Genomic DNA, 15,687 nt, shown 5'->3' on the forward strand with positions numbered 1-15,687 from the left:
ATAATTTGCTAATTAATTTAAAGGACTTTGTCTCACAAAGACCTTCAAGTTAAACAGAAAGATGTGTTGACTGGTTAAATCCACAACTCTCGTGAGACACAGTTGCCAATCTTTTCCTTTTCTTGCCTTAAAGACTCCCAGTTACACAGCCAGCCTGATAAAATTATTCCCTTGCTGAATTCAATTTGGAGTACAGTAGAACGTGACAGACTGCGCAGCGGCATATTGGAGTTTCCGACCCAATGATGTAGACCGTGAAGGCTCTTCTCAGATGATAAATCAAGGTTTATTTAATTAGGACACATAACTGTTAGCTTGTGACATGGGTACAAAATAATATCGACACGTTAAAACTCACAAGTGCTAGGATAAATTAAACAAAAAGGGTCACAAAAACAAAGAAGGACAATGGTGCACAATTGCTTGTGAGCGCTACATGCTGGGTGCATTTGAGAGTGTACAAAACAGATAGACAAACAGGATAATGATGGAAAAATGAGAATTTGAAAATCAAATAGAAACTGGGAATATTCAGTCTCTATATTAAAATTCCCCCGGATATTTTGCTACATGTTAATGGTTATGTGATATATGAGGGGAAGGTATGGCAGCAAAGTCATTAAAAAGAAAGAAATCGGGTCAAAAAATCGATTTCTTTTTTTTCTGTTGCTCTCTGAAAGTGGGATGCGTAAAAGTAGCTGCCGACGAATAAATACACATTTTGCTTGTAATCATTTCTATTTGATGCGATGGGTGGGGGTGATAATTTCGGAATAGATGTGTCATCTTTATTAAACACAATGTGTAAATCGTGCTGAAACACGAAAAATGAAGCTGTATGGCTTGAGATGAAAGAATGCGCTCATGCAGAATGTATATAACATGGTTAAACACCAAACCAGCGCTACCATGGAGACAGTAACTGCAGTTTTACTCTAAACAGATCGGCAGAACATGACCGTCCAGATGGAAAACCCCTCGTTCTGCAGTTTAAATATCACTTCCATATTTATCAGTCTGAATGCGAGGCACGTGCACATCCTCTTTCCATTCAAATGGTAAAAATGAATGAAAGAACTGACAGATGGAGATTCTTTCTTATATTACAATCCATTAGACACTTTGAAAGTGAGCAATAGCTGAGAACACATTGTGGGTAACTATACAATTTTTACATTCAGGTTTCTTTTCTGAAAAGACATAAAAGAGAATTTTAAATAGATAAATCTACATGTGGCTGTTAAATCAAATATTGTATTTATGCAGGAGCTACACAGTTTTTAGTTTACTCTCCATCTTCACCTGCCTCGTATCTCCAATGTCAATATGTCTGTTTTCACGGGGATTAAAAATGCTGTGCAATGCACCACAATAAAAATAAAAACGGAATGAACTTGTACGTAAAATCACACATCCACCTGCAAGACCGAATGTGAATTTCCTTATTAAAAGGTGCGGGGGATTCAATCCAATCTATTGGTTATAAATAGATTGACGCACAAGGCCTCTTACACTCAAGTAGGTGCTAGTCTGATTGTGACAGTCGTCTCATTTTCTCTTATCCGGAGGAAAAGTGAGACTTAAGGAGTGGATGGACTACTTCCGCTCCAGCTCTGGCAGTTATATGCTGGTTCATCCACAAGCAGCTTCAAATGGTGAGGCAACGGGGACTGCAACCCCTGTGGTCTTACATTGATCTTTAGCAGCTAAAGTGAACGATCTTACAGTGCGAGTCATCAAACTCTCTTTATATATTCAGAGACAGTTCTCCGCAGCCCAATACAGGGTGCAGCAATAGTACACTATAAGATATGCATTGTTATTTCTGTACCGCTAAACACTTGAGAGAGCTGTGTTAGGTTAGATAAAGCCATTCCATGAATAATCCAACATCCCTTGCTTTTAAAGGTGACCCTGAACTCATATGAGTTCCGAGAGCAAAAACAACAGTTTTGTGTAGACTTTGTTAAATCTCTCGTACATTTAAATTCAGAGGCTGAAAATAAGTTAGACGTGGCGGGTGTTTGTGTTATATTCGCTGATATCTACAGAGACTGTAAAACAATAACAATGAATTGGAGACAGATTTAAGCAATAGCTCACATTTAACACAGAATTAGCTCAACACAAAGAAATTGAAATATCATTAAAAGCAGCTTGACAGCAAGGTCTAACACTGGATTCTACACCTGCAATTTTTGAAGAATGCTGGAAGGACAAAAAGGACATTCGGACATGCCGATGTCTCCATATGTTCCTGTGAAGGAGAAATCAACCCTCCCATTTGGTACACACTGAGATGGAAAAGATGAGACTCTCCCGGCGGAAGTCATAGCAGACGGATTGGTTTTATGCGATTGATGGGGCAGCCGAAAATCTACTGCACAAAAAAGCATCAGAGGCCCGTGATCTAACAGGTCAGCCAGATAATCTGCACGATGGGGAGAAGGGAAAGACACCTGTGCTGTGAGTTATAGTGTCTATTGTGTGGCGACCTGCATGCCTATCATGCCAGGCTGAATGAACTTCTGTTCCCAGCTGCGGCCGCCCCCCACCTGTCCGTCTCATCTGCAGATATGCACACACACCTGGCGGACCCGCCCGCTTTATCTCTACCAGAACACAGCCTAGCCCAGCTCTCTCAACACAACCTATTTACAGACGTCCATGTACACGATACCCTCTGTTATTACAGAATATTGGATGGATAACTGGACAACTTGAATTTATCCTCATTTTTAAAGGAATATCGCACCCAAAAATAAAAATCATTTCATCATTTACCCAATCGCTGAATCGACACTTAATTTTCCATTATATTGGATTGAAGGGGGACTGGAGCTTCATCAAAAAGGACAGTTATGCAGTTGGGCAGATGATGACATCATATTTATTTTGGGTGAGCTATCCCATTAAATATTCTGGAAAAACCAACAGAATTAGACACATAAACAAAGACATACAAATATACAATATACAAAGGAAACGCTTTTGCTTCTATGAAGTCAAACTTCCACAATTCCAGTCTTTACATTCAAATGGCAGATCTATGTCCACATTCCGTCCCGTGCCAAGATGACATCGTGATGACCATTTGTCTGCATTCCGCTGTTCAATTCTCTGTGCGTTGTTTGTTCTTGATAAACACAGAAAGACAGAGCGAATCAAAGAGGATCTTTTTAATGAGATATGCTCAACATCTGTTGGTTTGTAGGCATATCTCAAGAGGTCCGTCCAACAGAGAGATAGACAGAAAAACACCCTGATTCAACACAGAAGGGGAGGCGGCCTACTCCGAGACCACGTCATGCAAAATTACTCGAGCTGAAAGGAGTTTCTTTCTCCAGGCATGCAGACAGCGAAGAACTTATTTACATTCATTCCGGCAAACTTTTTTCTCCTCTTCTTTTTGATACAAATTCGTGCTACAAAATGGCAAAAAAAACCATATCAAAAGTAAAAAAGCATGGTTTAAAAAATCTCTCTGTACTTGTACAAACGAAACAAGCTTTCAAGAGCCAAAAAGTTTGTCCATTTTGAAGCGTGTGTGTTTTGTGTGTTTGTCTCTGTGTGCGACTGTGGCTGTACATGGCAGTGACAAGCATTTTAATCAAAGTGAAGAAACGTCCCAGTGCGACTTCGTTCTTTATTCGTAAAGCGCTGTCGTCGCCGTGTGAGCCCTTGTGGCTTGAGGGGCATCGGATCAGCGGCGGACCTTTGAAGGGCACTGGTGCTGAGCCGAGCCCTGAGAGACGCTTTGATAAGCTGGAGGAGAGAGACGGACAGAGAAAGAGATAAACAGGAGTCTCGAGTTGTCGTCACTTCTGGTTGAAGAAGGCTCCGATGGTCATGCCTGCCAAACCCAGCGCTGCCAGTCCAAGCACTTTGGTTAGGTGTGAAAAGGGGTGAAACGCAGAGTCTCTCGGCTGACTGTACAGCTCCACAAAGGCATCCTAAGATAGAGGAAAGAGAGCAGAGCATTAGAAACATAAATATTTCAAAATAGGGGAAATGATTATTAATTTCTAGAAGTCACAACATCTGTAACTTGCAATGGTGCAAAAGAAAATGCATTAAACATGACCATCGGTTACATGGAAACAAACCCAGAAGCCCTAAATCTGACCAAAATCCATTGTTATAAACCAAACCAAATTATAAATCAAACAAGTGTCTGAAGATCTAAACATATATAAAAGGAGGTCTATAATGTTCTGTGTGTCTAATTGCCACGTATATTAAAAAAGATGCTTATTTCTCAGGAGAGACAAGCACATCCCTCCTCCTCAACACAGACACTCCACATCTGTGCAGCCAAATTCCTCCGGGAGACCGTCCAGCCCGGAGAGAGAGACACGTCTAGAGATCGAGAGCACAGACAAACAAAAGAAGACAGCTCGAATCCATAACATTGAGCCAGACTCCTTGTGAGCCCACTCATAGAGAGATAGGAGAGAGGAAATAGTGGAAGAAAGAAGGTGCTTCAGTGCCAGGGCATCCACTCCTACGCACAACCAATTCTGCTGTTTCTTTCTCCAGCTGTGAATGTAAAACGCAGCCAGACTCGCTGTGGACCGACCAAAGCATCTTTCACGCGTCTGTGCAGCCTTCTCTCCAATACGACTGCTCATCTGCATTTGGCATCAGAAACCGCTCGTATTTACGGGGCCATTTATAAGGAAATAATTAGGTTCTTTCCCCTAGAGCAGACAACGTAAATGAATAGCTAGCAGATAAAATGAGGGACAGCCCCATTTCGAGACATTTCCAGGAGAATTCACTGCCCTGGGTCGCATTTGCGACGAGATATTTCTGACGCAACCACGTGATACCGTCGATATGGAGGTTGTTGGCAAAGCTGGGTGAGGTATCGGCCCCCTGTGTAAACAAGTAGGTGATTGTGGGCGCTGATGTGTGAACGCATGTTTGCATTTACGCCCGCGCATGTGTGCGTCCCAGCATCCCCCCCATACACTCCTGTACAAGAGACAATAAGAGCTAAAACATAAGCGTGTCTCTCTCCCCAGCTCTTGATCTCCAGATCCCAGCGTAGCATGCGATTCCTTTCTCAATACGTAAAATCCTTGGTTTTATCGTGACTGACAGCGAAGGATGATCATCCTGCAGGCGCCGCTCGGGCCCTGGTTGGCCCAGCGAGGGGGCAGCCCTACGCCCAACTGTTTGAATTACATTATTCTATGTTTCACAGGCAAGACAACTTCTGTTGGAAAAACAGAGAGAAAGCAGCAAGGTGAATTTCTGCCATGTGCTTGGATGCAGAGCATAAGAATCCAAAAACATCAGATGAAGTAGAACTGACAGTGAGCTGACAGGTATTTTGGGAATAGAGACTTGGTAAACAGTATTCTCAGGCCTAGTGTTAACATTGCAACAAAGCAGCTATCAATGTCTTCAAAGCCATTAATATGAGTTATGAGTCAGTACTGCGAGAATAGAGAGAGAATGAATCTAACTTGGGTTCGGACCAAACCAATCAAACCTGATGCCATCTGCTTTTACAAAGGAGGTAACAGAGCAACATGCAATACGTGGATAACAAAAGCAATTTCATAAAATAAATCCATAGTGATCTTAGAATCCTCTCCGAGAGGTTTTTTATGGCTCCTGGAATTTTATCGAGGTCTTGGTTAGTACATCAGATGCTTCTCCTAAAATTCTTTAAAATAATAATAGTCAAGCACACTACAGTACATACAGTGAAAGCATAAACATACCAAATAAATGTGGACAGCACATAAACAAGAAAAGAATCTGATGAACACTGTTTTATTGTACTGTAATTTATTGTTATATACATTAAAAATAAAAAACCTGTCATAATTGACTCCACCTTTTTTCATTTCTGCAGAACACAATAGAAGCTATTTTGAAGAATGTTGATAAGCGAACCACGGCGGTACCCATTGGTACCGCTATTGTTGTCGTGACCGCCATTGTTCAGTTACCAAGATTCTTTAAAATATCTTTTGTGTTCTGCAGAAGAAAAAGTCATACAGGTTTAAAATGAAAAGAGGGCGAAACATGTTTAATTTTTGAATGAACAATCACTTCAACGTTTTATTAAACACTTTTAATTGTCTAAAAGAGAGCAACCTTGAAACAATCAAATTCCATCTAGTCTCTCTTTTCTATGCGTTGGTAAAGCAGCAACCTTCCTCCATGCACTTTACAAAGCATCGTCCCGTGCCACATTGAGGTCATGGTTAATTCCACTTACAAACTGAGTATATTTAACCATGACACAAGAGCAAGGCGCACCATTTGTTTGTAACACTAACAACGCCCGCCAACCTTCTTATCAAGAGAAAAGCTCCTTACCATGTCTAAACACAATTCTGCTGTTCTCCCTCATATTTATCTATCTACCATCTCTCTCTCTCTCTCTTCTCTCTCTCTCTCTCTCTCTCTCTCTCTCTGGGCTGTCCGCACAGGTTATAAGAACACCTGGCACAGAGCCACGAGGCAGAGGGGGGTGACGCAGAGGGTCGGATTTGACAGATAATGACAAAAAAAGCACTGTAACAATAGCTGGAAATGAGCTCGCTATACATCCTAATAAGAGCTACACAAATTAGTGCCAGTGGAGATGTCAAACCCCGGCAGCCTACTAGGGACCGGGTGACGTCCGGGCACGTCTGACTGCTGCCGCGGAAACGAAGGCACAAACGAGAGCCCTGGCTGCCCCATCAGCAGCTGAAGTGACAGGACCAAGCGGGGAGGTGTTGACGGCCACGTGTCCACGTCCCTGTGTGCCCTTTTTTCCCCCCCTGGATTGGTTAACATCCTCGTTAGGGCAGCTTCCGCCCAGTGTTTAAACATACTCTCAGTGTTTGCTTAGCGCCTCTAATGGCCTCCAAAAACAGCCATGTCCCCCAAACAGCATACACACAGGTACTGGTAGACAGGTAGAAAAACAAGCAGATGTTAAATGATTATCGCTTTTATCGCGTTGTATGTGACTTGGTAATTATACGGTCAAGAAACCGACAAATGGACACAAAAGGACAACAGATTTGGCTGTTTGTATCACTATAGATGTTCCGGGCCAAAATTGATAGCAATAATCAACAACTGATGTTGCTATCGTGGATACACTTTTAGTGCCGTTTCAAAGCACATGTGGACTTCTGAAAAACTCTTAACTAAAGTTTCATAATGGCATGTAAGCTTGACCCAAATAGAATCTCAAAAAAATATAATGAACCACAAAATACATTTAGCAATAAATAAAACAGTACTTGTATGACGTATATGAGTAATAATTGTATTTTGGCACATAGTAGCTACTAGTACAACATACATCAATAATGTATACTGTAATGTTCACCTCACTTTTTTTAAGAAGTGAATGCATAAACCCTTTCAAAACTTTGAAAACATTCAGGCGTGTGTGACCAACGCAGTACACAACGGTCACAACGGTCGCTTTGTGTGCAGCTTGCTGATTTCTTCAGCTCATTCACAAAGTTCGTTACTGACGTCCGTTAGACGTTGATGTCTAACGCCCCTCATCTTCAAACATTCGGGTGCTGTGAAACGCAGTACTCGCTCACAGATATACTAGCCCACCGCTTCCTTAGCCTCTATTTCTGTCCATCCTGTGGAGAATCGGTCAGATATGCCAGACGCAACAGTACTAAAAAATGACGCTTTGTCGGTGGGTGTCAACATAGGACACAAAAGCCTAACAGAACCCCACAAGGCTTCCTGTGGTAATGGGGTTTAGAGTAGTGTGTTGCAATTTCAGGATGGGCACAGCCGCAATTGAAAGATGGTTTATGTAGAAAAACATGAAAAATAAGGACACAACACTATACAGCCTTGTAAGGCATGCGTTCCGTGTGAAGTTAGATAATGTTTTCACATTCTCCGAACTGAGCGTGAGCCCAAGACATGACCTAATGCAGAGCCAGCTGACCCAGAATAGCTTGGAGAAGGAAACTACAGAATTACTCATACTTCTCCTTTGAAGATAGCAAGCAAGCACAAAAAGAGTTCTGCCTGGTTTCTCGTCTCCGGTGTCACTGAGGAACAAGTTCGTTATGACTTCTGTCGTCACAAAAAAAATCTCATGAATTTTCGAAAGGAGCCTCTTCGCTCGGGAAAGCACCCATGCTTCCTTCCTCATACATCATTCAATGAGACAAGTGTTTGTGTCTGTCATAATGGAAAAGCTGTAAACCACAGGACAACTGAAGTTCATGAGAGTGATACCTGCAGCAAGTTTCCAGACAGCGGAATGACAATCCTCAACACATCACATTCGATGAATCTGCTTTGTATTCTAGGTGGAGATTTTTAGAAATCAACACTAAAGTGTAAACGCGCCAAAAAGGATTTTCAAGTTTTTCAATTGTTTCATTTTCAGTACTCCTGTCATGTTATCCACTAAATATGTGACATAGAACATTAAAGTTTGTTTTAAAGAAGGCCAACCTAAGAAATATTGTGCTTAACAATCAAACAAAACTGTCAATAGGGTAAAACATTTATTGATTCTACCCTAAAGTCAAATAATTTTGAAAACCTGATTTAAAATCTTTAATACATTTATTTATTGGAAAACAAGACATTGATCCTAGCTCATATACGCTTAAACATTCAAACAAACATCTGTGAATCAAACAGTTTTTCCCTTACCATATATCTGGCAGTAGGAATCTTTGACAAACAGGAATTATTGGACAAAGGAATCGACTGTAGTTTCACTCACACGCACACATAATGCAAAAGGAATCATTTTAATTAAAATGCATATTAAAAACGCAGATGGGAACTGACCAGTGAATGTGAATCAGCCATGTTTGTGAGACTTTTCAATCACAACAGTACCGACTTAATAAATCATCAGCCTAGAAAACAAATCTTTTTTGCCTGCGTAACCAGGGGGATGAACCTGCCGTCTGCCACAGATGGCGAACAGATTCACGCATCATCATATTCATTATAAATGAGACTGTGGTTATGAACCCTATTGCCCAAAGAGAATCTCATCACTACCAAACAGACTGGGTGTTTTATGTTCAGCAGTATAACAGGATCAGAACCCCACGTGCAACAGAAATTGCAGAGTTTAGCAATAGCAGGAAGGAAAACCCGACCATGAAACCTAGAGGAGAGACAGATTGGACACGACTGGAGCTCTATGCCAAGGCCAAATCCTTAATACATACAGGGTGGTCCATGCTAGAGTAAAATGGCATTTGACCCTTACTAGCCCACACCCCCACCACACTTTCTGTCCCAGCGGAAAGGCAAATCCCAAATCGGATCTCTTTAATCTCAATTGTTTGTCCTGTACGGCAATTGGATTAAAATAGAAGTCTTCTGCCTTTCAGATATTTCTCCTGAGAAACATATTCGTGAGATTACTGGGGTACGTCCAGATATGCTCAGACAGCATGTCTTGCAATAGAAAGTAAATATGAACAAAATAAAGCTTTTAAATTCTACCAAGGTGATATTATCTGAGCAATGCTGCAATCTGCATCTCAGTTCTATATTTCTACTGAATGTAAACAACTGTGTCGCTTTTTCCTTAATAACTAAGATAAACAACTTAAACTAAACAGAGAACATAAAGCCTCCTGAGCATTGAAGGCGCAACCTCTGAGCAATAAAATATTCCTCCGGGCTCTCCAAAGTCCACATCCCGCTGTGTGGCCAATCTCCAAGGCTCACCAGGTCAAAGCCATCAGGTCTGAAATATGGGCGGTGACAGAGAAGAGTGGAGCTGGGGAGGAAGATTGCACCTTAACCTTGTGATCTGATGCACATGAAAATAAAGGTAACAGCTATCCATTAAACGCATGACATTGCAGTGAAACAGGCAAGGCAACATTTAACAGCATTATTCATGCACCCCTTCATGCATTTTCTTTCAGTCTTTCCCTCTTTTTTCTCATCGACACATTTTCTGTCTACCAGCCATTCAACATCAAATTATTTTATATACGCCGCCTGAAGCAAGTTTCATCATTCACTTTCTAAATCGTATCTAGATAAATCTACTGCAACCAAAAAGAGTATTGATTTTTTATTTTTTTTAGGTATACGGTGCAGTCAGATTGTGTAGAGAACAATATTGGATATAAAAACCAAATACAATGTATAATGATAAAATATAAAACAGCAATAAACGTTACAAATGTTAGTCATAAAATGGTACACTACAAGGAAAAAAATTGTCAACACAGGGTACCAGATTTATGCTCTTGTCTACATATTATGTATTAAGTATTTGAATTAAAGATAGACAAGATTTATATAGAACGAATATGAATATGCATGAACGAGCAGTCAGAAAATATCTGCATGTCACAAAGAGATCTCTGGAGATGCTAATTATAAATCCAACATCAGACTGTTTATACATTTCTTTTAAGTAGGTCTTTCGCAAACCTGCAGTTCTTTTTAAAAGATACTTTTAATGCTTAGATCCGTTCATAACTACATTCACTTTGAGCAGTAAAAGTTCCTCTATTGATTTTCATTAAGCAGAGTGCTATTTTTGCATTTATAGGGAGAAAAGTAATTGCAAGTTCCTCTCCGCAAAGATGCTTTCCACATGTAGCCCCGGTGCAAAAAAACACGTGAACACGCTTTATCGGGTTTCAAACTGCTTATCCAGTAGAAAACATTTTCTTCCTTTCCAATAGCAACAGATCTGGGGGGCTTATGAAGAGTTAGGTACACTGGGATACAGAACGCAGGCCTCATGGCATCCACATCAAAGTCAAGCCTCTGGTCAACACACACGTCGGCTAGCGGTTCTGCATTCCCAAATTCTCCAACTGATTCCGCCTGTGTGATGTGGCACCCTGAGGACTCCAGTACTGAAAACGACCGCAGGGGCCCCTGCAGTCATGGATGGGCCAACCCGACTGTGTCGAGAAGTGAGGATGTCTACTCATCATCCCTCTAATGACTGCCTTTTGATTTTGGCACATGCTCTTTAGTTTGGCATTATACTAATGTTTTTTCAGTGTTCGCACAATATATTTTTTTTTACCATAGGGAAATCTGTATATAATAATTTAAAAAAGTTGCCTAACTTATTAGTAGATTTTGATTCCCAGAGAACCAACATACAGATGAAACGAAGAGCCTAATTGCACTGTATGTCGCTTTAATTAAAAGTGTGTCCAAAATCGTAATGTTTAACAATACATAAGATAGTTTAGAGAAAATCTGTCGCATTAGATAAATGTGAATCTAATAGATTTGTTTAAAGTGGCATATATAAGTTCTTATAACGTCAGATAAACCTGTAATGTTCCATTTAGCATAAATGTATAAGTCATGCATGATTCTTCACAATAACTTGTGTTATTTAGCTGTGTGGTGTTTTCTGGCATTCCTCTACCATAAACATCAGTTTTCTGCAACTCCCCGTGTGAACTGACTGATCTTCATTTTCCCAGGCTGTTTTCATATTTAAACACTTTATTACTCATCCACTCACAATCTTTGTGTATAAAGTGTCACATTTTCTCTCACAACATTAACTAAGCGAGATAAAAACACACAAGAAATAAAAACACCTAGGAAACAATCACTGAGGTTGTCAGAATTCATTCATGAAAGGGTAACAATGCCTTTGGAAAATGCCAAACGCAGCAGGGCCGACCTATTCTATTTGATCAAAAAGAGTATAAAAACTCTAACGTGTGACATGCTTACACACTGTACAACATGGTAGGTAAAGTCATTAAAAAAGCCTTATAAAGTCGTATTATTTTATCTAAGGCACTTATGCAAACTCAACACCTTTTTATATACCAATTTTTTTGGTTTCCATGTTCAGTTAGAAAAACATTTAGGGTGGTGAGTGTCGGGGGATATGGGGGGCAAACCACAGATTAGGACAGGCACAACACATGCCAACATGTGACGGGTGTGCCTCCTTCTTCGCCCACTCCACAGCTTCCTCCTACACCTACCCAAACACAAGAGTGGGTCCATTTTTTTTTTACATTTAGTGGTTTTCACAACACACGATTCCAGAGTCAACGGTAGCTGTTACACATGCACACTGCTTTGAAAAAGAAATCTGGTCTTATCCATATAGTCAACTACCGCACTCTTTTAAGAAACCCACAGTTCAATTACTGCACACAGCTGAGCTATTTATAGACTGCACTGGACTGAAACATCAACCAAAAGGCAAATATGACAGTATGGAAAAATCAGATGATGATAAAGGTGACGCTTTGGCAATGCCAGTTTTGATCCAGCAAATTCGTAAACACGAGGCCAAACATGATTAGTTTACCATTAAAACTGTTACCCTCACCATGGCGAAAAAACTCGACCTGGTGGTTAGGGACGGGGGAATTCCAAGTGTTTTGTAAACACAAAGAAGCAGGTACTAAATCAAGCAAGGAGGGTGCTGGTTAGGCCATGCTAAAGATCTGGCATTCAGATAGCAGAAACAAATCATCAGAAAAAGAGAGACAGACTTCAACAGGAAAATGATACGACTGCAGGAGGATCATGGATGAAAGAGCACAAAGAGAAATGAACAGAATGATAAAAAAGGGGTGAAATGAGATGAGGGAGGAAAGGAGATAAAGATGAACAGGGGTATTCTAATACAGACATCTGGTCCAGTGTTTTGTGTTTTGCTGACCCAGGACTGAACAGAGGAAATTCCCCTGATAAATACCCACTTTGATGATGTAACTGCCGTCACATGCAAATTAATTTTATTTCATTTAATTTGGAAAATCCACTCGGATTAATGGAATAATTGACTCATTATTAGGTAAGAAGTAGAACATGTTCCCGTTCCCATTACAGTCAAACAATCATAGCTAAATCTTAATATTTTCCTAACTCTAACAAAAATCTAATGGTAAAAGAAAAAATGAAGTCAAAAACTATTATCAGTTAAAGATTCCTTGCAATGGTGTGTCATGGATTCTGACTTCTTTATAATGTTAAACGTGCTGTCTTCTCATGCTTAACATTGTCAACTTGTAAAAAAACAAGTTTGGCGTATTAAGTAGTATTTCTGTGCTCGATACAATCGTACAGGTATCGTAAAGTTTTTTTCGAACATAAAAAACTTGTTTCGTACCAACTTTTCTTCGTCCATTATTGGACAACTCTCCCGGAAAAGAACGCGGCATGCCCACCAAGGAGAGCAGGAGAAGGTGCATGTGCAGACGTCACTTTCACTTGTGTTCAGGATAGAGAGAATATACGTTCGCGAAGATCAGGTGTTTGTTTGTTCACTGTATTTGGGTGATGAATGTTATATAAAGAGTGGATATAATGCTGGATTTGGAGTGTGTTTGAAACTGATATGGAGCTGTCCCAGGACATGAACCGCATGTGGTGAGTGAAACTGATGTCTGCGTTTTGTTGGCAATGTGCCGTAGTTCAGCCTGTCCCCCCCGCACGCGCCGTATGATTTCGAAAACAATCAAAGCTGGATCGATCTTTTATATATGTGATCAAACTAATTACTATTCAATGCAATACTACTCTATAGGTACTTAAGAATTTTAGAAATTGCTGAAATATAGATATTAAAGGGATAGTTCACCCAAAAATTGAAATTCTGTAAACAATTTGTTCTGTTGAACACAAAGAAAGAAACTTGGAAGAATGTGAGCAATTTTCAGTTCCAAAATATCATTCACTACCATATTAGAAAAAAATACTGCATTTTTTTTCTTCTGTTGAACACAAAATGAGATATTTTGATGCATTTAGGAAAGCAAACCTTTCTGGGGGACCTTTGACAACCCTTTACATTTTTCCTACTATGGTGGTCAATGATGTCCCAGAACTGAAAATTGCTAATATTCTTCATAATATCATTATCTGTGTTCATCAGAGCAAATACATGTATACAGGTTTGCAAAACTTGACGGTGAGTAAATGACAGAATTTTCATCTTTTTAAGCTACGTCAACTGACAATTTAAAGACTAAAATAAAATAAAATAATTATTGTGTCCAAGAAATTCAAGCCAAGATCTTTAATTTCCGTGTTGCGGTTCCTGGACCAACAACAAGGAACATGTCCTACCAGAGTAAATCACATTAAGCATGAACTCCAAAAATCGTTTCATCCTTGATCCAGTTCTGCATTAACAGTAATGGAAAACCTGACACCATTTAGAGTTTAGGGCTTGTTTGTTGGATACAACAGGTGAGGTGCAACAACCCCAGTATCTAAGAATGACTACAACAGCCATCACTCATAAACCAGCACAAGAATGATTTACAGGAACTCTGAAAAGGTGAAATCACTTTTACATGTTTTAACAAGTCATGTGAAGAGTTTAACTGTAACCAGCAAACCATGGCATTGTACAACCGGGACGGGCATTTACATAAGCATCAAGTCGGTGGTTTGAAATGTGCGAATCAGGGCTTTCTGTAGAGAGAGGTTTATTTGTGTGTTTGGGTGTGGGGGTTTGAAACGGAGACTCTGAGTCATGCCGTGGACGGGCTTCATTTGCATGAGGTGAAATCCCTGAGCATGCAGCCGCAGCGTGGAGAGCACGTTCACAGGCGACTTCTCACCGAAGCGCTTCATTCCAGCAGCACCCTGCAAGGGAGCAGACAGGCTCATCTGAGCGAGGTGTTAAACGCTGACAGCCGAAATGCATTTCTGAACCGTCTGCCCGTCCTAATGAAGCTAGCCAACGCTTGGCCTGATCTGCGAGAACAGCAAAAAAACTGTCAGATGCATGAATCATTTTTCTGCTCAAGCTACCCCAGCTTCAGAAAACGAAGAATTCCCAACTAACATCTTGCACGCCAGTGTCCTTCAAACAAGCCCCTCCCTCCCGCCATGCAATACCTATGATCCACTCTTCATCTCTCCTTTTCTCTTCCTGCCTTCCGTGTTGGTCGCATGCATAGAGCTGGGATTTGAAAAGAGGCGTATTTGGTGTCATCTTTCTGTGCAACAGCAACACCAAGGGGAGGGCTGGGTGGTTAGAAAGGGTAGGGGTAGACACAATAGTGCGGAGTCTTGTTTGAAGTCTGAACCAGAGATTCCGGGTCCTGGCATTGCACCAAATCAGAATTACCATCACCTCTCAGGTTCCAAGCCCAGGAGGTTGGCAACTAAATCCCTCCCCCAAGGCAGAAAGAGTGGGAAAGAAAGGGTAAAGAAACTGAACAAGATAGAAATATTTTTAGTATGCTCTCAGAAAGCAGACTGCACAATGGCTGGTCAAATAGCTGAGGTTGAACGTCACTGTAAAGTCAGAAGGGGAATTTTGGAGTTTCGTGAGCCTACGCCTCGCTGGTTTCATTCCCAGCAGCGGAGCCAAACTTGGGTTCCATAAACCTGAACACAAGGAGGGAAACCGAGAAATGGTCGAGAAACAATGCATTTACATCTTTAGAATGGACCAATTCGAGATCGAAACAAAGAGCAACTTTCTGACATAAAAAAGCTGCAAAAATATTCAAGACAAGATTTTCATATGCCAGCTCTGTCTGGACAAACGTAGAATTATTGGATACATTTGCATAAGCTTATTTGGTCTTTAGTTGTATGATTGCGTGAGGGATCACAAGTGCTCACTTCCTAACACTGCTATAATGGACCCTTTGAAATCAAATACCTATTCAGGCTTTTGTATTGAGGCCTTTTATAACACGATTAAACGATTCAATTATTCAATATCCTGCTTTG

The 15,687-nt window shown here is 40.6% G+C and overlaps 1 protein-coding gene across 1 annotated transcript in view; it reads right to left on the reverse strand.

The window, feature by feature from the left end:
* Nucleotides 1-264: 264 nt before the first annotated feature.
* The window catches only part of bcl2a (BCL2 apoptosis regulator a), a 38,673-nt gene continuing 23,250 nt past the window's right edge, over nucleotides 265-15,687 (reverse strand). Inside the window, exon 2 of the mRNA XM_056738828.1 lies at nucleotides 265-3,953. Within this exon, the coding sequence (XP_056594806.1) occupies nucleotides 3,819-3,953 (135 nt within the window). The 3' untranslated portion in view covers nucleotides 265-3,818. The remainder of the gene's footprint in view (nucleotides 3,954-15,687) is intronic.

The sequence above is a fragment of the Triplophysa dalaica genome, chromosome 23 (assembly GCF_015846415.1).
Source record: "Triplophysa dalaica isolate WHDGS20190420 chromosome 23, ASM1584641v1, whole genome shotgun sequence".
In the NCBI taxonomy this organism is placed as follows: Eukaryota; Metazoa; Chordata; class Actinopteri; order Cypriniformes; family Nemacheilidae; genus Triplophysa; species Triplophysa dalaica.